Below are 26089 nucleotides of genomic sequence, written 5' to 3' on the forward strand. Positions count from 1 at the left end.
CCAAAGATGTGCGGGTTAAGTTGATTGGCTATGATAAATTGAGCCTTAGTGTTAGGGGGATTAAATACGTGGGGTTACAGGGATAGGGTGGGATATGTGTCGGTGCAGGCTGGATGGGCCGAAATGGCCTCTATCTGCACTGTGAGGTTTCTTTTCTGTGAATGATCCTATGTCTCCTGGACCTGCAGACAGTGGATTTCACCAGGCCCTGTAGCAGGCCTACCAGAAGGCACTCCAATCTGCTCACCCTTTGGTATAAAAAAGAGAGTGTATGATGCATGTCAGGTGACTTCTTCAAGGAAGAACCAAACCAAATACAGTAAGTTGAGAGGGGATGTGAAGATGAAAATAAGATTGGCATAGAGAAAATATGAGAGTAGAATGGCGGTTAACATAAAAGGGAACCCAAAAATCTTCTACCAGCATGTAAACAGTAAGCGGGTAGTAAGAGGCGGGGTGAGGCCTATTCGGGACAAAGAAGGTGATATAATTTAAGTTAAGTTTCTTTTGAGTTACAGTTTTATTGTTTTAACCAGAAGAGTACACCTATTACGGTCAGTGAGGTACTGTATTATTGTTGGTTGTGAGTGAAATCTGAGTGTTACCAGTATTACTATTAGTTATCAGCGTAATTTCAGTTTTACTGTTAGTCATTGGTGGAATCAAAGTTCCTTCCACCTCTGGTTTCCCCTTTGCGAATCGCTCCCACCCTCGGTTTCCCTTCTTCGGCTGCTAGTCTTCTGGTTCTTGCAACTTCTTGCACAGTAGCTGCACGCCCCAAACCAGCAAAATGCTCAACCATAGCACTCAACCGTTATAAGGTAAATGTAATAACATTTGCTGACATCATGTGGTCAGAATGTCTCCAACCGGCGTTGGCAACCCTGCTTGAAGGGAGGGGAAGATTCCCCGAATGAGTTTAGCGCTAGTTTGGAGCCCACATGTACGTGTTGCTGATTGTGTCGCCCGCGCCCGCGGTGGGCGCCAAACCAGGATTGCAGCAACTTCTCCCCGGTGCAAGATCGGACTGTTCTGGCCTGTTGACTGAGTGCACTGTGATTTATCATCTGGTTGGCCCAATGCCGGCGGCGGCGGAGCCCCGTCCCGTCCCCGCCCATAAGCTGCAGTTCGCGGGGACGCTCCTGCTCGTCACTGTCAGCCCTCGGCACTTCCGTCTCTTTGTGTCACTGCAGCGGGTCGAGTTGAGGTAAGTGTGGGCCAGAGGAGGTGGCGCCGTTCTCGCTCTCTGTCTGTCTGTGAATCCCTGTGTGCGCGGACCGACTGAGCAGCTGTGGCCGTTGTCTGGCCCGGAGAGCCGGCTCCACAACCGGCTCACACTTGGGATTTGTCGGGCTTTTCTAACGGGCGCCGGGCGTTTTGCTTGTGTTTGTTATCGGGAGGTCCAGATGGATCCTGCGTGCTCTGTATTTCCACGTTTAACTACAATCGGTCATTATGTGGCGAAAGATTTGGAAAATAATTAGCGGTAAACCAGCTAGCGGGAGCTCGGGACCACTCGGCTCTGTTGGTTGGGAGATTTCACACTCTCACATTTCATCATTGAGAAATGTAACTGTCTTAAACTATTCTCGTCCTTTCTGTATCTACTGAATTCCGTTTTGAGAATTGCCGATTGGTTTATTTCCCGGTCTGAATATCAAACATCTGCCGACAGTTCATTCTCTGTCTGACCAACTTGTGTATTTCAAAAAGTTTTGTTTTGTGTTTTTGTTCATGTCTCATGTCGGATGTAAGAAGGATGTTTGAACCACACCCAGAATCCGGGCATATCTTGACAATAATAGTAGTTGGAAAAGTGATCGTTATTTAGCTGTTACAGAACAGATTAAAAAGCCAAATCAGGGGGAAATGTAAACGCGCTCCACACGGTCTGCATTTGAAAACCAGTTAGTGGTGAGCCGTCATCAGAACCGCTACACGTTAAAGCGCAATTCAAACCTGGATTCCTTCCAGTCTCTAATGAGAATTTCTGCTTATGCAGAAGTGCTACTTAATAGATTATAAAGTAATATCGCATTTCACTAACAAATTATTGAATACAATTGTGATTTGGTATCCTGTATTATGGCACCATGACACAACAGGTTTTGACATTCTTTGGATACGGTTTTGCTCTGCTCCTGCAGCCTGAATCAAGAGGAAGAGCCTAACTTGACACAGGAGTGGAGTAGACTGAGACGCCACTTCATTTCGAAGTCAGTTCTGGACTTAGTGGACCTGAATTTGCAGTCGGTTTGAAGGCGTACTCTGCAAGTTTGGGATTTCCGCATGCGCTTGCGCACGCACTAAATCCCGAACTTGCGATCTATCAAGTTCTGAATAGACAGATGATCTGCTGCGACTTTCAAGTCTTCATTGAAACGATGTGCTGGCGAAAAGTTGGGCTAATTGCCCACCTACTGCGCATCAATTATGTTGGAAAATTTTACGGCTGGTGCAAACAGGTGCACAGCATAAGGGGAGGGGGGATGAGAAAATCATATAATAATTACAAACGAACAGATAAAAGAACCACCAGCCAGCTGTAAAGGCTCGGTTTAAGGATGAGATTGTTTTAATCTTGCCTAGTCTTCCAGTGAATAACTACTTACTCCAAAGTATCCCTGTGCTTTTTAAAGCCAAGTACTTGTCAAATAAATATAATTAGTATATCACCGTTTAATTTACAATTTCTGTGATGTCGAGTTGAAGTGTTTCCTGATTGGCTAGTGAAAGGAGCACCGCCCCACGTGATCCTACGTAATCTTACGCACAACGGTGCGCTCCTGGGATCCGTGGGTCACTGCTGCGCACAACTCCGCGGCGTTTCAAAGCAATTTCTCGATCAGGGTTTGCAGCAGGTAAGTGCGGATTGCGTTCGGAGGCGCACTCCTTAACTATACCGCCGACTGCAAATTCAGGGCCATTAACGTATTTACATTACATCATTACTGTAGCGTTGCGAATATGAAACTACTTTGTATTGTAAATATATCCTAAGAGGGTAATCAATGGGATGACAGATATAGTCTCATTTGATTGTTTGCATTGGGTATAATTTACATCCTTTGGCCTTGCATAAACTAACTTTTATTTAAGTCACAAGATAGTGAAATCGGGCACACTTTTGAATAAGTAAATAGCAAAATACTGCAGATGCTGGAAATCTGGCGTCTCTAATATCCAGTTCTGTCTGTTATTTGACTGAGGTAATCTGTGTAATTCCACCTATTATTCTTCTCCAGATTTTTCCTGTACACAGTATATTTAATTATTATCCCCTTTTTTGTTGATTATATTAATATGGCTGTTTGCCTCTTATTTTTCAGTTTTAAAGAAGGATCTGCATTCGAGATATTAACTAATTTTCTCTCTTCGCAGATGCTAACTGACCTGTGTTTCCAGCATTTCCTGTTCTTGTACTTTCGGGTAAATTCTACTTTGTAGTATGGGATAATACCTGAAAGTTTTCACAGTTGAATCTTGGGGCACAGCATTATGTTTCACTATGGCCCCATTAAAATGCTCTGTTAAAGAGTTCTGTTTGAGCTGTACAATCTGGACCTCTTGTACTAACTAAATATTCAGATACTGTTGTTACAAGTCAGAATTTGTAGTGAATATAGCTAAAACTTTCTAAAGTAAATAGTTAATTTTCAGTGTGTTATATTAAGTCACTGAAAAGACCATGGAACATTGAGTATTATCCTCAAAGACAAATGACTTACTGTGTAAATGAACCCTGCGGGGGAAAACAAAATTGTAGTATAATTAGGTACGCCCAGCCCAGCCTACATGCCAATTTGAATAACTCTTGGTATTTAGCTTTATTATTATACATGTTCTCATCGACCATGATGCAGAAAGGGGTTCACTGTTTAGCTAACTGACTGCATAATGGTAACTATTGTTAACATTTGTTAACACAATCCAGTGCAGACAAAATGCTTGTATATGTGGGATTGGATTGATTTAAAGCAAAATGAAGGAATTTTCAGTTAGCACAATATGAGCTCTGGTATCTAATTTTATTTCCACAAAATGGCTAGTTTTCTACCTGTAATTAGTTTGACTTTTTTCTCCCAACCTATCAAAAATCAATCCAGAAAATAAGTAGTGAAACATGTAACAAGGCCTTGCTGGCTCAACAAGTTTCCCCAGTGAGTAACTGAGCCAGGCAGAAATTGAAGGTTCCAGATTCAATACTTGATCTCTTCTGAGTTATCTGATCTCAGTCAGGGGGACGGTAGGGATGCTACAGTTGGAATCAGTGGCCCTGAGGGAAATTAGCCACTTCTGATCCCGTGAGACCTACTGGAAGTTTGCGTATGAATATGGATCAGGCTTGGTTGTAATGCTCCCTGCACTCAAATAAACCTGTAAAGGTTTGTGTGTGAGTAATGGCAATTTGGGAAAGGGAGCAAAGGGTGATCAGTGCCTGTGGAATTATAACCCAGCAGGAAATCATTCAGGAGAGGGGGAGGGGGACATGTGTCCATTTGGTACATCTAGTCTCGGATTCGAGAATCTGCCACTCATAAAGTATGTTTTGCTGTGCTCTAAAGGAATTCTGGCACTGATAGTCATTTTGAGATAGGACATCGCTGTGAGGTAGTCATTAATTAAGTAGGAGGAATGGACTTGATGGGTGAATGTGTTTTGTGTTTCATGGTTTCTTGCATTTTTGTAGTAATACAGTAACAGTTCAATCAAGAATAATGAAAGTGTGAGTTGTCACCTTTTACCAAGTCCAGAATCAAAATGGAATAGTATTGGGGCAGAGGGTGATGTCCAGGCTTGTGCTCTGGGTGTAACTTTCTGAGCATGTGCTGTGGCAGAGTAATTGGAAGATTACCCCTTATTGCTTAGTTTGCTAATTTAAAGTCTTATCAATATAATATTTTTAAAGATCTGTTGTCATATCTGATTGGTCTGTGCTAACTGTATGACTTTTCATCTGAGTGTTTCACAGTAATCATATCTAATTAGTCCTTGCTAAACACATGATCATTTTTGTAGTTTGAAGGCCCTGCACGAGGTTGGAAGCCATCTGATTGTCAACCATTTCCTGAACCTTTAGTCAACTTGACAACTGAAACAGCGAAATGATTCTTTGCTTTTTAACACTGTTAGTAAAAATATTTGAACAGACAATAAACCTGTTTTACAGTTCTGAAGCTCTGCCATTGCAGTGGCCTCAATACTTTGGGATCATTGATTCCTTGAAAAAGTTGATTTTGTTTCATCATTGCTCTTATTCAAATACTGCGATATATTAAGTGTGATTTATAAACAACTGAATCTTTGCTGCAATAATATATTAAGCTACATTAATTTACTTGAATGGTTTCATTACTTGAAATATTGATACAAAACTTGAGGCATCACTGCAAAAAAATTGCATTACTTTCACTTAATTACTTCAAAATAACTATTAAAACAAATTCATTACTACCTGATATTTTTTTGAAAAAAAAACCATTAGTGCCAAATACAGTATATGGAACATAATTAAAAAATTTGACTATTAATTTATTATTCTAGATAGCTATATATTTTTAAGAGAAAAAACCATGAATGGAAAGTTCTATTAAGCCACATTACTTTATTCAAATGACTTTCATAGCATGGAATATTATTTGATTTAGTACAAAGTGACATTGGTGCAAAAATGGCACTTTTTAATTTAAATTGAGCTTTTATAAATTATACTGCCTTGCACCTCAAAGGAACTGGTCCGTTGTGTGTGTAAATATAATCAGTGGCAATTTATAACTGAGCCAATATTAAACTACCTCCATAGTTTTGAGTCCTCCATCACATGGTTTGCAGTATTGGCAGGCAGGTAATACCCAAAATATATTAAACTAAATAATTTAAAAGTGCATTAAAGAAAAACATTCGTTTTGCACCAATTTCTTTTTAACAAGCAAAATTGAACACAGGCTGGGCTAGATTTATCAGCCAGTTGCCTATAAAAGGGTGAAAATCTAGTCCTAAACTAAAGGGTATAAATCAAAACTGAGGAACAATCAAAACAAAATGGGTAGTAAACTTAAAAACTGAAGAAGATTAAACTAAAGTATAGCTGATTGAGGAAACAAAATTCATGATTTTAAAAATAAAATTAGCATGAGCAGCACATCGGAGATCAGCATCTCCATATCACAAGACTTTGGAATATACAGGATCGGAGAAGGCAATTGCAGTCCAACTAGCGCTTCCATTGTCTAGGAAATATGACTGATAATACCTTCTTGCCCCTTTTATCACATTTTTGACAATCATTTATCCATCTCTCTCTCGAATTTGCTACACTATCAGTCCTCTACTGCCTCCCTTTGTGTGCATTAACCACCCTCTCCATAACTGTCTCTTCAATCTCCCTCTTCTAAGTTTGAGGCTATGCCCTCTTGTAGAATTTGACGGTCAAACATTTTTATCTTCCCTATTTCCCTTTAAGATTCTATAAAGGGCATATAAGATTACCCCCGAGTCTTCTCCAGTGTAAACTTTCCCAGCTTCTGCACCCTCTCCTCATAACTCAGGTGCCCAATCCCAGCAATCAGTTTAATTCTCTTCACTGCACCCTCACCAATGCCTGGATGTCTTTCTCAATATGACCACTGTACAGGGTATTGCAGTTGGGACCAGACAAGCACTCTGTCAAACGCTTCTTGAGATTTGTGCTCTAATTCCTCTGGCTGTACAGGCCAAGAAACTACTTGCTCTCTTTACTGAAGTGCCATTGAAGTAAATGGAAACAATGGACTTCCAGTTTAAAAATCAGAACATTGAGTTTAGAAGTATCTGGGCACAGTCCAGTCCAAAGCTGGAGAAGTAACGATCCTTGTTCCCTATGGGATTTGAGTTCAAATCCAAACAAAACAGAACAGATAAAATAAAATTCCTATGAGGTACATAAAGATCTTAATTGGAATTAGTTGGAGCTGTTACAACCCAGTTCCGAGTATTTCTGAGTTCACCAATGAAAACTGCCTGTAATTTGGTACCGAACAGACCACTTCACTGAAGTAATTGAGTGGGTGTTGTGGGAGATGATGTGGAATTATTACACAGTTATTACATTAGAGGATTTTCTGAAATTGTAGTGGAGGCACATTGTAGTTGAAACTTAACCATATAACTAACGCGTGTTATACCTAGGGCACCGAATGCTCTGCAATTCTGTGGCTATAGAACCTACTGCCAAATCTTCCTGCCATATTGTCCCTCTTTCTCTTTCTTCTGAACCGTTTTCCCCACTGTAATTGTACTGAAATGACTATCTGGTGTTCAAAGACCAAGTGGTGTTAACTGACCCCATTCGACCCATCCCATTTGCTTTTCAATTTGTTCATCTGTTTGTGCTTCACACCTTGTGCACTTTACCTGCTAGGCAAACCTCTCAAAATAACCCAAGTTGATCTTGGCTACCTAATCAGCTATGTCTGCAGAAGTTCTGAATGCAATCTCTATTTTAAACTTGTCACTATTAACACATTGCATTTCCTAGCATGGTGAGTGCAGCCTAGGACATGTTGTATTTAACAGTAGTTTGTGAATCTGTTTTTATGAAGTGCTGGGCTCATGAGCACTTTAAACATGGTAACTAATGGGGTGCCACAGGGATCGGTGCTGGGGCCTCAACTATTTACAATCTACATTAATGACTTGGATGAAGGGACCGAGTGTAATGTAGCCAAGTTTGCGGATGATACAAAGATGGGTGGGAAAGCAAATTGTGCAGAGGACTCAAAGAATCTGCAAAGGGATATAGACAGTCTAAGTGAGTGGGCAAACATTTTTCAGATGGAGTATAATATGGGAAAGTGTGAAGTTCTCCACTTTGGCAGGAAAAATAAAAAAGCAAATTATTATTTAAATGGAGAGAGATTACAAAATGCTACAGTTCAGAGGGACCTGGGGGTCCTTGTGCATGAAACACAAAAAGTTAGCATGCAGGTACAGCAAGTAATCAAAAAGGCAAATGGAATGTTGGCCTTTATTGCAAGGGGGTTGGAGTATAAAAGCAGGGAAGTCCTGCTACAACTGTACAGGGTATTGGTGAGATCACACCTTGAGTACTGCGTACAGTTTTGGTCTCATTATTTAAGGAAGGATATACTTGCATTGGCGGCAGTTCAGAGACGATTCACTAGGTTAATTCTAGAGATGAGGGGGTTGCCATATGAAAGGTTGAGCAGGTTGGGCCTATACTCATTGGAATTTAGAAGAATGAGAGGTGATCTTATTGAAGCATATAAGATACTGAGGGGGCTCGACAAGGTAGATGCAGAGAGGATGTTTCCCCTCGTGGGGAAATCTAGAACTCGGGGGCATAGTTTCAGAATAAAGGGTCGCCCTTTTAGAACTGAGATGAGGAGGAATTTCTTTTCTGAGGGTCGTAAATCTGTGGAATTCTCTGCCCCAGATTGCCATGGAGACTGGGTCATTAAATACATTTAAGATGGAGATAGACAGATTTTTGCAAGATAAGGGAGTGAAGGGTTATGGGGAGCAGGCAGGGAAGTGGCTTTGAGCCCAAGATCGGCCATGATCTTACTGAACAGCGGAGCAGGCTCGAGGGGCCAAGTGGCCTATTCCTGCTCCTATTTCTTATGTTCTTATGCTTAGAGATACAGCGCTGTAATTTTAAACTCTAATTTGAAAAGTCGGTTTGAACAGTACTTATAATTGCTCGATTCTGCTCACCGTACTTGGGAGATACAGGTAGACTACCTTTTATCCGAACTTCCGAAAACCGAAACCCTCTAAAAACCGAAGGTTTTTTCGTTCAGCGTAAGTCGTGCGCACGACATGACCAGAGTGGCGCACGACCCCGACCCCCGCCGACGACCCCCCGCGGACTCCTGCCGACCACCCCCGCCGACCCCCCCCCCCCCGACGACCCCCCCGCCGACCCACCCCCGACAAATTTCCCAGTCTTATAAAATACCTTCCGAAATCCGAAATTTTCCGAAAACCGAAACACGGCTGGTCCCGAGGTTTTCGGATAAAGGATAGTCTACTGTATGATGTTGTAACGACCAGAACTTTAAACAAAAAGTCACCAGTAAAGTTAGGTGAGACAGTTAGGTGTTGAATTGTAGCTATTATTGGAAATGACTGACCTAGTAAACTACTTCTAAACATCTTAAGGAACCAGATTTTTCAATACTGCACTATTCTATATAGTCTTTTTAAAATATTATTTAAAGGGTATTTTTAAATATCTACATATTGATGGTGTATTTTAAGAATATTTATTATATTGAAATAACCCCCTCTTTCCCCAAACCTAGATAAACATGCTGCAGGATTTTGTTAGGCTTGCCACTGAAATTAGTTTTGGGAGCCGCAGAATTTTGGGAGCCCTGGTTCTGCCTAACCTGCATATGTAAAAAAAAAAGTGCATAATGCCCTTCTTGAGCCATGTCCTACTTAGGTTTTATAATTCTAGCAGCATTTGTTGCATTTTCGAGCTTCAGCTGGGACAAACTACCAAGTGTGGATTTAGTTGCTTCTTGCCAATTATCTTTCTTTCAATAATGCAATAGCTGCTACAGCCATATTAAAACATTGTCCTCAGCAGCCTCATCATAAAGATAAATTGGTTGTATTGCCACCATTTTATATGAATGTGGGTGTTTAAGGTCCATCTGGGACTGTAGTGTATTTTGCAAATGTGTGCAGCTTTTATAGCATTGCAGTTGTAAAGCAGCTTGTATTATGTAATCTTAAAAACTGGTGATAAAAATTAAAACTCTTTTAATAGACTAAATCATGTTTTTTTCTTAGGTCCATGGTTAATCCCTGAAGATGTTTGCAAAGGCAACCAGCAGTTTTGTAAAACAGATTGAAAGCAGCGGTGACCTGATTCCTGTTAGCAGCCTGAATGATTCTGATAAGCTGCAGCTCCTGAGCCTGGTAACAAAGAGGAAGAAGGGATGGCTCTGGCAGAAGCCAAAATACCACCCTTCTTCATTTAGCCTCCAAGACATATTGACTGGTGACACACCCATCAAACCTGGTACAGAATCTTTGTTCATTGATTAGTACTCATTGCAGAAACTTAGTAAAACGTCAAACATGAGGGTAGTGAGGCCTTTCTAATACTGCAGACTTTCTGAAATAAACATAACAGTTTGAGGCCTTCATTTCATTCATAGCAAAAAAAAATAGAATAAATGCTCTAAAGAATTTAGTCTTATGAATATTGTTCTTGGGAGAAAGGGCTGGGAAATGTTTTGGTAGGCTGGTTTAAAATGTGCAAAGTGCTGATTTGTTCTTTCCATGCTATTCTAGTGTAAGGAGAAATCTGATTAATGGATAGGTATGATTCGACATGCCAAACATTGGAAGTCAGTTCAAAATATTCAGTTGACAGGTGATTGGCACATGGCAAGAAATGTGACGACATCTGTATCAGCAAATAACCCATTTCTCTCCCTACCGCTAGAAGTGATCGATTTGTAAACACAAATGCCCAGTCCGTTTTTCAGAGTCAGTAAAGATTCGCTGAGCTTGCCAGGGATCTTTACCTACCCTGGTCTAGTCTTTCCCATCAGCCATCTTTGGACACTAATAGCAGGCTATTAATGGCTAGTGACTCTTTACTTTCTTCACTAACACCCCATCAATCTACAATCGGGCTATTTTTCCAGCCATTGCCCTTCACTCACTAAATGTTTCACCAAAAGATTTCTTTACCAAATCATCAACTGTGAAAGCTATTCAAGTTGGTAATAAAATTGTGTTGAGCTAGTAAGTTAAGATACTTCAGTTATAAAGGATATTTAATACGCAATGACTAGTGTCATCTGCCTCCTAATTTGTCCCATTTTTATGATCATTAATAGGCTGTTGATCCAAAAACACATTCAGGTCTAGACTAAGCCACAAAAGAAATGGAAAATGAAATGAAAGCAATGACTATGTGTATTGTGAAATATTTACAACTGTCAAAGGAGGAATGCAGATAAAGGTACTATTACAATAGGTGTTAAAGTTTAAGGACAGGAGAGGGAAATTCACGAGAAGGACTTGGTGACTGAAAAGTTAATTTACCATTGGCTGGACTGCAACCCAGTTGGAGACATCTGAGGTTGGAAAAAAGGACCAACAAGAGGTAATGCAAAATGGTAATATTGGGGAAGAAATAATGGAAGAAGATGCTAATAAAATAAACTGGATTACTGTAAGACAGGGTGGGGGATGGTCATAAGAAAGGCAAGCGTGATCGTTCAGAAATTTCTACGTGGCAACAGATACAGGAACTTAGGAATAGTTGATGCAAGGAGGTCATAGAAAGTAAAAAGATAGTATTGGGCTTGGTAGAGATGAGGGGGGAGAAATTCGGTATCGCCACGTTTGGGGTGCAATTATCGGCCGGGCGCAAAGTTTAATGCCTGGCACTAATTATCGCCTCCGACTGCAAACTTGGCTTCTATTGCCCCTGGAGGTGATTGGAGCGCTAAATCAGGCGCTACACACCTCTTAAGGCGCTAATGCCGAGGAGCGAGGCGCTACCTCAGAGCTGGCGAAGTTCATGTGATGTCAGTCAGCAATGGAACACAGGCGCCGGCCAGTTCTTAAAGGGGAGGGTCGATCTTGCTCTCCATCCACACCCTGATCATTGCAGCCTTGAATTATGGCCTGGAGAGACCTGTACATCAAATCTGTTGGAAAGAACAATGGAGAGGCCCAGGGAAAGAGCTCAGAGTGCAGCCCCCATAGTCTCTTCTAAATCGATGCAAAGAAGATCAAATCAAAAAGAACCTGCAAAGTGCTGCTCAGTACCCAAAATTCCTCAACACAGCTTTGAATCTCTCCTGCAGAGTCTCTCACTCGGAATGCGTGGTGCAAAAATTACGCCGACAAAAAAGGCAGGAAGTGGTCGCCTTTAAATAGTGCTCCCCCAGTACCTTCCCGACTGCGAAATGCTCCCCTCAACCTGTTGTTGCTAGCGGCAGGTGGTAAGACGGGGCGCCACTCCATATCCAGACCGGGGCGTTGCATGCTCAACTGATGTCACGATCTGTGGGCGCAGGAGATCGTGGCGGTAGTGTTTAGCGCCACCGCAAAATGTCTAGTCAATTTCGTGAGCGGCGCAAACATCGCCGCGCACGGGCGCTAGTTGCTTTGTGCCCCATTTGCGCCCTCTTAAGGCACTAACGGGAGACGCAAACCAACCGAATTTTCCCCCCGAGATGTATAAACCTCAGCTGAACCACATGAGAACCGTTGTGGGGCAGCCAAACAAGGATAGTGGGACAAATTAAGAGGGAGATGACACTACTGAGGGAGTCAATGATTGGAAGCTGAGAAAAGGTGGAAGTAGGTGTCGGAGGGTATGGTAAAAGATAAAAAGTTACACTACAAAACAGAATCCAAACTCTGGTCCATACAGAAGAGGCTGCTGTGCTCAGTACACCTACAATCAGCTTAGTCCAATGTTAGCACTGTTTCCTTTGAGTTAGAAGATCATGTGTTCGACTCCAGGACTTGAGCACATAATTTAGGCTGATAGTTCAGTGCAGCAGTGAGGGAATGCTGCATTGTCGGAAGTGCTGTCTTTCAGATGTCTGACTGTTCAGTTGGATGGAAAAGATCCACTTGTATTATTCAAGGAAGATCAGGGTAGTTCTTCTAGTTTCCTGGTCAACATTTCTCTCTCAATTTAACATAACCAAAATGAGATTCACTGCTGTTAGTGGGAACTTGCTGTGTGCAACTTGGCTACTGTGCTTTCCTACAAAACATCAGTGAAGCATATTGGGATGTCCTGAGGATGTGAAAGCTGCTTTATTAATGCAGGTTTTTTCCTTATGTCATGAGATGGCTGGGATAGGACAGGATTGAAGAGATGGTGGTAATGGTAGGCTCAATGCTTAGCGTGGATAGGCACCTATATTACAAGAAGAATTTGAACTAAATATTGAACTATCAATCTGGAGCTAGAGTTCCCCACAGTGAAGAGTGATTGTGGGCTGCTCGGTAGATTTGTTAGTAGATTTCCATATATGAGCAGTGATTATAGGGAAATCTCATTTTTGAGCCTTAAAGACAGACATGTAGGAATAAGTAGTAAATTGTGAAAGAGTGAGAATGTGATGAGATTCTTGGGTTTGGTTCCAGTGCTAGCCAAAGACACCAGGTACCAAGCTGATTCTTCGTGTTAGCAGGATGAGTTATGAAAAACAGCTTGATTAGCCTCAAAAAAATGGATTGGAGGGGATTGGGGGTGGGCTTAGAGATATAAATAATATTTAACAAAATAAAGAATATAAACCCAGAGCAATACTTCAGATTGCCTGGGTGGCAGAACAAGAGGACACTAGATCAAGGTTATTTAGGGCAAGTTTTAGGACTAACTTTAAGAAGTATTTCTTTACAGAAATGGTGATCAATAATTAGGATGGATGATTGAGCCCAGGATTTAAGAAACTACTAGATGCTACTGTTAGGGAATGGATGTTCTTGCTTAGTAGATTTTTATAAGTTATTCCACAAGATAATTGGGTTCAAAGACATTTATTGGCTTTCATAGGAATTAGGCATACAGTAAAAACTATTACCAATAGCTACACACATACAATGATAACGATTACTAATAATAATCACACACATTCTTGAGAGACTTGCGCTACCAGGTACCTGAGAATTCACCATGTTACAGGTTTCAAGCTTGACAGCATAGGCTGGCCAAGCCTTGTTGAGTTCTGAAGCATCTACATAAGAACCCAAGAAATAGGAGTAGGCCATAGGGCCCCCTCGAGCCTGGTCCGCCATTCAATAAGATCATGGCTGATCTTCAACCTCAACTCCACTTTCCCGCCCGATCCCCGTATCCCTTGATCCCCTAGAGTCCAAAAATCTATCAATCTCGGCCTTGAATATACTGAACGACTGAGTGTCCACAGCCCTCAGAATTCCAAAGACTTACAACCCTCCTCTATTCTAACACTCTTTTTAATACCTTTCTTTCACTCTAGTACAGATTCAAATGTTATCAAACGATTACCTCATCCCGTTATTCACTTAATGAATTTTATTTTTAACAAGAATAATCTCCAAGCCTTCACTTTGACTGAACTGTCAATCAAGTCATTCAACTGGAGACAGTTGCAGAGTACAAAGGCCCTCTTCAGTGACGTTGCACAGCTGTCCTCAAAGGAATCACTATCTAAAGCCATAGCTTCTTCACTTGATGGTCAAAACATGTCCATAGCTATCTCACTGCTGAGAAATCTATGGCCACTCTCAAGGCTAAGCGAACAAAGATAGTTTGCAGCCTCTGCTTATCATTGGAAAACACTGTCTGACTGGAATCCCTTTTACTAACTGAACATTGCTAATAGAAACGCACTTAAAAGCTAAAATTAATTTGAAGAATTTAACCGTATCCTTACACTTTAACAGGATGATAGTATGATTTCTGAAAAGATGAAATCAAATAGATCGAAGGGCTTAATTTGAACCCAATTTATGTTCAAGTTTCACAGAATTTAAGATATCTTGTTGAACACTTTATTTAGAAAATAGCATATACTGGGACTCCTATTTTATCTAAATTTAATTGATTTACATTGAAATTCAATAAATCTTTGAATATTTCCTGTGATCAGTCTCTGAGAATGAGAGCGGAATCAGTGTGTCCTCTTGAACTACACTTGCTTGCCACCTAGTGGCCAGTTACAAAGTGGCATTTGGAAGAAGCCTGAAACAACTTTGTATTTACATAGAAAGATAGAAGCAGGAGTAGGCCATTCAATGAGATCATGGCTGATCATCCAAATTCAGTACCCTGTCCCTGCCTTCTTCCCATATCCCTTGATCCCTTTAGCCTTAAGAAATATATCCAACTCCTTCTTGAATATATTTAATGCATTGGCCTCCACTGCCTTCTGTAGAGAATTCCACAGGTTCACCACTCTCTGGGTGAAGAAATTTCTCCTCATCTCTGTCCTAAATGGCTTACCCCATATCCTTAGACTGTGACCCTTGGTTCTGGACTCCCCGGCCATCGGGAACATCCTTCCTGCATCCAGTCTGTCCAGTCCCGTTAGACTTTTACAAGTTTCAATGAGATGCCCTCTCATTCTTCTAAACTCCAGCGAGTATAAGCCCAATCGACCCAATCTCTCCTCATACGTCATTCCTGCCATCCCAGGTATCAGTCTGGTGAATCTTCGCTGCACTCCCTCCATGGCAAGAACATCCTTCCTCAGATAAGGCGACCAAAACTGCACACAATACTCAAGGTGTGGTCTCACCAAGGCCCTGTACAACTGCAGCAAGACATCCTTGTTCTTGTACTCGAACCCTCTCGCTACGAAGGCCAACATACCATTTGCCTTCTTAACCGCCTGCTGCACCTGCATGCTTACCTTCAGCGACTGGTGCACAAGGACACCCAGGTCTCGTTGCACTTCCCCTTCTCCCAATCTATTGCCATTCAGATAATAATCTGCCTTCCTGTTTTTGCCACCAAAGTGGATAACCTCACATTTATCCACATTATACTGCATCTGCCATGCTTCTGCCCAATTACCCAACCTGTCCAAATCATACTGGAGTTTCTCGGCATCTTCCTCACAGCACACACGCCCACCCAGCTTTGTGTCGTCTGCAAACTTGGAGATATTACATCTAGACCCTATGGCCTAGAAATTCAGTGGCCTGCGCCACCAGTTTGCACCCAAAGAGGCCACTCAGAGGCTTTAGCGCCACTGGCCACAACCACCGCGATATTTAGCGGGGCGCTAATGGCGGCGTTAGCCTGTAACGCTGCGCCGCCACCGATGACGTCATCGGTGCGCGCAGCGCCCCGCTACCGCCCCGAACGCCATATTAGGTCGCGCCCGCCTCTTCAGCGCTGGCCGCAAATAGCGACCGGTACACGGGCCAACCTGTGGCGGTAGTGGCGCTAGTTAAGGTGGAGGCGCGGCCGGCCGCTTTTTCGGCGGCCGCCTGCCCGCACCTCCGTCCCCTGCCTCCCCCCCCCCCCCCCCCCCGCGGCATTGCCGGCTGTTTCCCAAGAGCCCGGCACTTCTCCTTGGTGCCGGGCTCATTTGCCAGCACTCGCGAGCGGGGATCGCGCTGTAGCAGGCACCTCCCCCTTAACAGTGGGAGGAAGGCCTGCAGTACCGCAGCGTGCCGTGCCGCAGCGGGTGGCGCTGCGGCCCTTTGCGCGCCGATATTCAGTTTCAGCGCCCCAAGCGGGGCGCGGGAAGTCTCGTTTAGCGGCCCGCTTCCATTTGGGGCGCAGAAACTGAATATCCCGATGGCGCAAGTGGCTCCGCTCGCAGCGGTAATTCCGGCGCCCAGGCGAGCTTAGCGCCCCAAACTGAATTTTTAGCCCTATGTTCCTTGACATCTCTGGGAGGTTATTTCTGTCCTCCTTTGTGAAGACAGAACCAAAGTATGTATTTAATTGGTCTGCCATTTCTTTGTTCCCCATTATAAATTCCCCTGATTCTGACTGCACGGGACCTACGCTTGACTTCACCAATCCTTTTCTCTTCACACATCTATAAAAGCTTTTACAGTCAGTTTTTATGTTCCATGCAAGCTTACACTCATACTCTATTTCCCCCCTCTTAATTAATCCCTTTGTCCTCCTTTGCTGAATCCTGAACTGCTCCCAATCCTCAGGTTTACTGCTTTTTCTGGCCAATTTATATGTCTTCTCCTTGGATCTTATGCTATCCCTAATTTCCCTTGTTAGCCACGGTTGAGTCACCTTTTTTGTTTTATTTTTATGCCAAACAGGGATGAACAAATTCTGTAGTTCATCCATGCGATCTTTGAATGTTTGCCATTGCCTATCCACCGTCAACCCTTTGAGTAACATTCCCCAATCAATCCTACCCAGCTCGCGCCTCATACCATCGTCGTTTCCTTTATTTAAATTCAGGACCCTAGTCTCTGAGTCAACTACTTCACTCTCCATCTTAATGAAGAATTCTATCATATTATGATCCCTTCGACCCAAGGGGCCTCGCACAACAAGATTGCTAATTAATCCTTTCTCATTACATAATATCCAGTCTAAGATGGCCTGATCTCTAGTTGGTTCCTCGACATATTGGTCCAGGAAACCATCTTGTATACACTCCAGGAATTCCTCCTCCACAGTATTGTTACTAATTTGGTTAGCCCAATCTATATGTAGATTAAAGTCACCCATGATAACAGCTGTGTCCTTATTACACGCGTCTCTAATTTCCCGTTTAATGCCATCCCCAACCTCCGCATTACTGTTTGGAGGTCTATATACCACTCCCACTAACGTTTTCTGCCCCTTGGTATTTCTCAGTTCTACCCATACAGATTCCACATCATCAGAGCTAATATCCTTCCTTTCAATTGTGTTAATCCCCTCTTTAACCAGCAATGCTACCCCACCTCCTTTTCCTTTTTGCCTATCTTTCCTGAATATTGAATACCCCTGGATTTTGAGTTCCCAGCCTTGGTCACCCTGGAGCCATGTTTCCGTAATCCCAATCATATCATATCCGTTTACCTCTTTGCGCAGCTAATTCATCCACCTTATTACGAATGCTCTTCGCATTAAGACACAAGGCCTTCAGGCTTGTTTTTTTAACACTCTTACACCTTTTAGAATTATTATTTACTGTGGCCATGTTTGATTTAAACCCTTGATTTCTCTGACTGCCACCTTTGTTTTTCTCCTTCCTTTTGCTTCTATCCTTGTTTCCCTTTCCTCTGTCTCCCTGCTCAGGTTCCCAACCCCCTGCCATTTTAGTTTAAACCCTCCCCCAGAGCACTAGCAAACACATTTACCTCAACCTTGGTGGCAGACCCTCATCAGATCCTGTATTCCGACTGAAAATAGATTTACTACGTTGAGAATATTGTGTATTTATCTGGCCATACTTTTATAAACACATAATAATATGACCACAAACTTAGATCTTTCTAAATGTTCATCAGACCTCAGTAGAACAATTGGCTTAAGTACTGTTGATTTAAAGCATGCTCGGAACCAGTCACATGTTAGTAACTGTTATAATGCTCACTTGTTCTTTCAATAGTTGAACTGAAAAGGTTCTTGTTTTGCAGCTGTCACTGAATCCGTCTTTCTCAAGTATGAAGGAAAATTTGGAGACACTGTGGGGGCAAGCACGGAAACTCAGATTGCCAATTTAAGCTTCAGCCTGGAAGGTCAGGATTCTGTAGCACTAGAATCTTCCTTTGGAATCCTGAAGAAACAAGAATTTGATTTGCATCAACTTTTGAAAATAGCTGAGAAAAGGTAAATGACAGCAAGTATATAGCTCCTAGCTTATTCATGCTCACATGGAATAGGTACAGGGTCAAACAAAGGCCACTTAACAGTTGGTAACAGGCAAAAATAACTTTCATTTTATTTTGTCAAAAAATGGTACAGAAAACAGTTCAAGCACGACCTAATTTTGAAAGGAAGGAGTGTATCTTTCCTAATTTAAATTTGTCATTTACATGAGACTATCCAGTTGTTGCCACTGACATGAATGCTTAATAGTACATGAGTTTCTCCCCATTTTCTCGTACTCCTAAACTTATCAGGCATTATAATAAGCTTTAATTAGAATGCAACTGTAAAGAAAACATTCCTCCCCAAAGTGTTCTTTAGTCTCCCTTTATGCTGTCATAAATCATTAACATTTGTGCTTTTAGTAATGTATTTAAAAAAAAAAACTAGCAGTATGCTTCCACACATTAGCTAAAAGGTGATGCATCTTTATTTATTTTTGTTCTTGGGAGACTAGATTAGTGAGCACTGTTCCCTCTAAGGTGTGTGGCCACGCACTGATCCCTGAGCTCCTGTGCACTTAAATTCAAAGACCGCGCAGAGAACTGGACAGCTGGAGCGGGGGAAGGGCCCATACACTATGGCCCTGGAACCAGTCATAGAGTCATTTACCGTGTGTCCTCAGAGCCGATCCCAACTGGAGGAACGTGTCACACAATGATTGGCATTGCAGCAGGTGAAGTGTGTGTTCCGATGGTCAATGGGTTCCTGTGTAATGCCGGGAGGGGTTTGGTTTTCTCCCTTAAACATTGACCCTTCAGTTCGTTCTCTGTGTCCAGCTGTTTCTGGTAGTATTACTGGGTCAGGACGGCTGTTGAATTTCTTGCACTTCTTTGAATAGCGGTAAAAAATATCTTTAACATCCACCGACAGAGCCTCATTTAATCGTCTCTTCTAAAACCTTCCGGCAGTTGTCGCTCAGGGTTACACTGAGCTGGGACATTAAGGGCATTCAATTAACTAAATCAGTACTTTAAACAGAAAGCATTAGTCCCTCAAACATTCTGATACATTAGGGTGTCTGTACTTTAATTATTGGTTCACTCCTTGGTTTGATTTCTCTCTCCTGACCCGACACTGATTCTCTGTTTCTTCTTTTGCTCCGATGTTCGACAGAGCGCGAGAGACAATGTTTCCTGTAAGGTGCGCGGCCATGCAGCACTCTAAGGTCCCATGCCCTTAAATTCACAGGCCGTGCAGTGAGCTGGAGCGGGGGGAGGGACCCAATACAGATTGGCCCGGGAATCCTCAGAGTCCTTTGTGACCTCCGAGCCGATCCCAATTGGAATGGCATTTGCTAAGATACAGAGCCCTGGAACCTGGCGAGTGTTGTCTCTGGATTCTTTCAGTACCTTTTTCTGTGGAGATGTGTGTAGTCCATTCCCGGGGACTGAGCGGTGGCTGCACTTTGGAACAACCCAGGTGGAGGCGCAGCACATGTGCAATGGCTGCTGGAAGGAGGCTAAAGCAAACAAGTTTTAGGCCCGCGGTGAAACAAGGATATAAGAAAAAAAAATGTGTAAAATTCGGATAATTGTTTAAAGCCAGAAAGTAATACAGGAAAGTGATGTTGAATGTTCCGCAGTAAGTTCCAATTAAATTTTGCCAGGTGTTGTCCCCTTTTTGAAAGAGCCTATCAGGCTTGTTTAAATCATGTTGTGAGAGAGGGGAATACGTTTGTGCTCCATTTTGTACCTCAGAATATGTGAGAGACGGAGGGAATGGTAGCAGAAAAAGAGGAAACAACTTCTCCAAAACCAATCCCAACCCATCGCCAAGACAGAGGATAGATAACCTCCCCGCCTTCTTAGAAAGTTTAACCACTTTATTCACTTTCTTATTAGAGCTCCATTTGAAATTAGTTTATTTTTTGTTGTATGTTTAATGACAGCTTTGAAGAGAAACTTGGAGCAACTTCTTCTGTCAAAGCTGCAATGAGACTTGAAAGAATTTAAAGATTTTTAATGAACTTTTCACAAAAAATGAGTGTTAAAACACTTGTTTTTTCCCCCCTAAATTTCAAATACGATTTTCAAAGAAACACAAGCAAAAATTTTTTTTCCCCTCATGTAACCAAGTTTCAACCAGGTCTTGAAGTCCAAATGTTTTTAAAGAGACTCTGAAATGCTTAAAATATTTAAAAATTGAAATTTCTCAATACTTAATTTTGAACAATCGACTGAAATGAGTAGCTTTACACAAACATGCAATCATGCTGTTGAGGAGGGATGGGGAGGATTTGTAGGAGTTGCATGTTACTTTTTATTGACTTTTAAAAAATATATCTTTGACGTTTAGGAAGCGAACCAAAAAAGGGGAAAAACACAAACCATTTTATTTTATCTGTTGTTCTATAGTCCTAACAAGTCCCAGGAATAATGTAAATATAGATGTCATGAATCTTATCATGACTCTCAAAGTAACACTGGGTGGCCAGCTGGTGGCGCCATCCAAGGAGTATAACTACTCGGGCTTGGGCCCAGCTTGCTCAGGATGTTTCTGTAACCAGGAACTAGTGATTGTAACTAGAAATCTCATGGTTTTGAAACAGTTGATTGAATTGATGTAAAAAGACGACTGAGCCTTGTTCTTTACTCAAACCAAACGCTCTGTAGTCTTTTTACATCAATAGATTTCCTCTTAAATGTTTAGTGGAATGTTAATAGAAACAAGAGTTATGGAATGATGTATAACAATTGCAGGAAGCTACTTTAGAAGAAACCACTATTTGTTTATGCAGCTTGTGCAGCCATTGGTATAGTGACACGAGGAATGGGATAATATGTTGAAAACTTTAAAATGAAAGAGATGCCTCTTTCAGCTCACCTTGGGCGTTCTCCTGTTCAGGAAGAAAGATCAATGTTTATCTCTGTTAAATCATAGCTTTTCCTGCTTTTTGTTTTTAATTCGGTGACGCAAATTGTCTGTGTTTTTCTGCACTTGTGAATAAGTGCTGCATTTCTGACATGTTACGTGGGGGGTGTGTGCGGGTTCAAGAGGACCACGTTTATTAATGGAAGTGATTGAAGTTGAAAATGCGGATACCCATTTTTGTTCAACTCTTTTTAATACTGTGAACTAAAGAACTACAGTACTTTATATTTGTTGGTTGTCTGGTTGCATTGTGATTAATATTCTAATTACTTATGTGGACGCACAGCATGTCAGCGCCATAGGGAAGCCGCTGCTTGTGCAGCCACTTTGATAGTGACATGAGGGATGGGCTAATACGTTGAAAACTTTAAAATGAATACAAATTGCACGAATAGATATGCTTCTTTCAGCTCACCTTGGCTTTTGGATTGTTTGTTGATGTATAACCATGTAACTGAGTGTTTCTGAAGTGTTAATGCATTACTATGCAGTTCTTTTATATCCCAGTCATTTCTGATGAGTAATTAAAAAAAATAGGTTGTACATGACGAACTAAAAGCTTTTAATTAATTTTACCATAAACAAACTTGCAGAATGGGCATGTAAATGACAAATGAATTTCAATATAGGTAAGTGTGAGGTGGTGCATTTTGGTAGGATAAATAAGGAGGTGACCTACTCCTTGGAAAATAAGAATCTAAATGGGGTAGAGGTGCAAAGAGATCTAGGGGTATGGATTATCAATCATTAAAAGTAGCAACGCAGGTTAAAAAAAGCCATAAAGTGCAAATAAAGCACTGGGGTTCATCTCTAGAGGAATAGAATTCAAAAGCAGAGAAGTTATGTTACATTTGTATGGAACCTTGTCTGATTGTCTCCTCAATTGAGACAGTGGGGTGTCAATATGGCATTACTGTATATATGTTTTTAAGTGGTTGTTGTAAAAGTTGTTGTCGTTGTAAAATTTGCCCACGGACAAAAAGATCACGCTCAAAGGAGTTCGTGGCCCGCTCAGTACAAAAAAAATTACAGGGAACATTGTAATAGTGAGTAATGTGCTAACTTTAAATGCTTGGTCCTCTGTTCCAAAGTGTTAACAGGACGGGACTCTGTAACTTGATCTCAGCCATTCAATTCAGGGTCAGGAATTATTTGAGTTTCTTCATTGCGTAATATTAGACTCAAATGTGGTTTAATTGTGTTGCCTACCAGTGAAAGTAGGTCTACCATGGGTACCTTTGCAGATTCAGTGGTGGTAGTTGCTTCCTTAAGTGGTCTGGGTGTCTTGCAGGAATTGACTCGCACCCCCCCCCCGCACCCCCATATCTACTTGTACAATAACATAACCCAGAGATATAACACTCGCAACCCCTTGTGATCTGGAGTGCATGTTCTTTCGCATGTTTATCTCTTCAATCTCTCCGAAGGTGGAGAGTTAACACTATATGATGTGAAGCTTGGTTTCAATCGTAGAATGTACTGCGTGCATATATGCAAGATTAGAGTCGCTTAGTTCAAGTGGTACAACTTACATTTCCAAAATATTACAAAATAAAGAACACGTAATGTTATCCCCACATCATTGGGTAGACTTACTTAATTTAAATTAAATAATCCTTCTACATCCTGTCCAACAGCCCAGGGTAGAACCACTCTCCCTGCACTCCCATGTTTTTCACAGCCACAGGCTGTGTGCCTGCCTGTGCAACCTCTTATTTCCAAAAGTCCAATGCTTCTTTTTGTTTGTGTTCTATTCCTAAGCGCCTCAATCTGTGTCAAAAAATCTCCCTCTCACAGACCAGTAGCATCAAAGGATTTTCTAACACAATGAGGGGTGTCTTCCCGAAAACCCAGACATACCAATGAATCACTTGTGGTTTAGCCTCTGGGAGAAACAACTTCTGATTGGCGTATTCACCAGCTTTTGTCTGGGTGCCTCCTTTTTTAAACTTGGGAACACTCAACTTGGTCAAAAAAATCCAGAAATGTAACACAGCCACAGACTGGTCCTAAAGATATGCGTTAGTTAGTCTATTGCATTTTAGTTTAGTAATGTCTTTAAAATTTATCTGCTTTCCTTCTTCAAAGAAATTATTAAATGAACAAGAGCCGGGTGTATCTGCAGATTCTTATGTTTTTCTAGATTCTGAAGACTGTTTGTCGTCGAGTTCCATGAAGTTTTGTCTTATGTGCCAGCTGTGGGCTCGGTGGTAGCATTCTCACCTCTTGATTCAGAAGGTCATGGGTTTATGCCCCATTTCAGAGACTTGATCACATAATCTAGGCTAGCACTTCAGTGCAGCACTGAAAGAGTTCTACGCTGTTGGAGGTGCCATCTTTCGAATGAGACTTTAAACCGAGGTCCCGTCTGCCCCCTCACGTGGACGTAAAAGATCACACGGCACTATTCAAAGAAGTGCAAGGGAGTTCTCCCAGTGTCCTGGCCAATACTTATCCCTCAAGCAGCACCTAAAAACAGATGATCTGGTCATTTATTTCATTGCTGTTTGTGGGAGCTTGCTGTGCGCAAATTGGCTGCCACGCTTCCAACATTACAGCAGTGACTACACTTCAAAAGGACTTCATTGGCTGTAAAGCACTTTTGAGACGTCCTGAGGCTGTGAAAGGTGCTATATATAATTGCCAGTTCTTGCTGTTGTTTTGCTAGTCTGTCCCCTAGCCGACTACATTGGGCGTTATGTAATCTAGGATAAAAACTTTCAGTAGTTAGCCATAAATGCAATAGTTATACCTTAATTGTTTACTTAGATGAGCCCACTGCAATAAGTAACCACTTTCCAGAACACCCAATAGATTAATGGCATCCTGATGATGTTTGGTCATACCTATAATAAAGGTTTGTGATGATGAAAGGGTCAAACAGTCACCTCATCTACTTGCTTCCTTTTCTAGGGCTATACATTTGGACCACTCTTTTGTCCAGCAAACTTGTGAAAAAAGGAATGAAATTTTGTGTGTAGTAAATGAAAAAATTATCACATCCCAAAAGTGCTCTATTTCTGAACACTTGCAGATTGAAGAAAAGTGTGGTGGCACATTGGGGCTGAAAACAAAAATTCTGAAGGTGCGTATATTGACTCCAAACAAGTTTTTTTTCATTGTAGCTGCCATAACATTTTCGCTATATATAGCATGGATCTTGGGAACTTGTCCCATATTTTACTTTGCATTAATTGTAACAGATCTCTAAGCAACCTGTTTGGAAATGTATTTACAAATTCATTAAAACAGTGGAAAACATTAGTAAGTGATGTAATGGGCTGGCTCAACAAGATGTAACTGATATAAAATAGTGCTACAGCTGTAGGGCATTTCTATTTATTTTTCTGGCGGTGTAGATATGTTGCTCCTTTTTGCGTGCCATGGCCTAAAAGCTAGATACTAAACTATGTGGAAGCACTTCCTCTGCTTTCTTACATCAGTGTACAAAAATTACATCTGGTCCCTGGAGAGGAAATGGCCTCAAAAAACACACACAACAAAGGAGGTCACTTATATACAAAGAGGAGTAGCATTAAATAAAGCTGTTGGGAATAGTAGACCTATTGGATTGTGGTTTTATTTTTTTTTAAAGTGTGCTACTTGGACTCCCCTTGTTAGTTAAGACAGTACTACCCCTTGATACAAGAATAATTGTACAGTAACTTTGTAGATCTGCCATATGCAATGTTGCCCATATTCCCTTCAAGAGACCAATCAGTAAAAGCCACAGAGCAGCTGAGAGGAAAATGTTTGTGTATATCCACACAGTTATTGGGAGTATATCGCTTCCAACTCTCTCTTGCCCCAGCTCTCCCCGCCCCCCCCCCCCCCCCCAGCTCTTCTGAAAGTTGTCATGCCAGCTATTGTTCCACAGACACTTGCTGCCTTCTGGTACTTCACCATGCAGCCATTCCTGCACACCATTGAAGTATCAATCTCCACAGCTGAATTACCATCCCCGTATATGAACTTTTCAGCAAGATTCACTAGATAGTAATCAGGAGGCATGGCTTTTTTTTCTCCTTTTCCTCACCCCAACCTGATATTCCCTCCCCCCCCAGGACAGTGAGGGAAATTGTTGCGCCTCATTGCTGCCCCAAACAAAATCCTTTAACTCGGCACACAGAAAGGACTGAAACTGGTCCCATTTAGCCAGGGAGAAGCCTCAGTGTGGGTCTGTTGCTGTTGGTTGAGGGAGGAAGTTGTAGCAGAAGATGCAATATGACACTAACACTCCAATAATGCACCTGAAATCCAAACAAGGAAGCCAGGCACACAAACATTAGCAAGATTCCAAATTGCAAGAAATACAGGGGATTTCAAATTATTGTTTGTGAGCACCAATCTTGCAGTGTACTTCTAAACATTAGTATTCTGTCAAACAACCTTGCAGTCTCTGATATGTGATAATTAGAACATTTTTCTAAACTGGTTTTGTTTTGTAGGTTTCAGCTACCGATGATGGTACTATATCCAAGGATACTGATATTGTGTTGGAGATCCCACCTTGCACTGTTATTGCATACAGTGTCACAGAGCTTTTTATAAACCAGAATGGGCAGTTTGGTATGCATCGGACTTAACACTTAAGCCAAATAATATAATAGGTCAGGTATAAGCTGGTAGTTTCATTTTCGAACAGCCGATTGTGCTTCCAATCTCTGACATTAGAAAGTACATCTATATATATAAAGCGGCTCTTCTGTCTGTCCCGATGTCTGTCTGTCTGTCCGCCTGGTCTCTACACGTTTGGAAGTTACAGAGCGTACCGACGCGCACGTCGCCTCAAAAGAAAGCTTGCGATTCCGGACCGGTCATAGGCGTATTTACGTTTCGGCCGGACAAAAATCCCGCCCGCGGTATCCCAAAAACGTTCAGCGTTCCGCTCAT

The 26089-nt window shown here is 41.8% G+C and overlaps 1 protein-coding gene across 7 annotated transcripts in view; it reads left to right on the forward strand.

Annotated features, from left to right (window-relative positions):
* The first annotated feature begins 972 nt into the window (after positions 1 to 972).
* The window catches only part of gsdmeb (gasdermin Eb), a 45152-nt gene continuing 20035 nt past the window's right edge, over positions 973 to 26089 (forward strand). For 2 of the 7 annotated variants that reach the window (XM_085988690.1, XM_085988684.1), the window contains exons 1-6: positions 1214 to 1569; positions 3382 to 3429; positions 9802 to 10033; positions 18091 to 18283; positions 24110 to 24281; positions 25645 to 25765. In XM_085988690.1, coding sequence (XP_085844816.1) covers positions 9823 to 10033; positions 18091 to 18283; positions 24110 to 24281; positions 25645 to 25765 — 697 coding nt within the window. In that variant the 5' untranslated portion in view covers positions 1214 to 1569; positions 3382 to 3429; positions 9802 to 9822. The other 5 variants (XM_085988687.1, XM_085988686.1, XM_085988685.1 and 2 more) reach the window with 5 other exon arrangements.

Source organism: Somniosus microcephalus, chromosome 5 (assembly GCF_052327205.1).
Source record: "Somniosus microcephalus isolate GS21.2 chromosome 5, FLI_Smic_1.0, whole genome shotgun sequence".
Classification (NCBI taxonomy): Eukaryota; Metazoa; Chordata; class Chondrichthyes; order Squaliformes; family Somniosidae; genus Somniosus; species Somniosus microcephalus.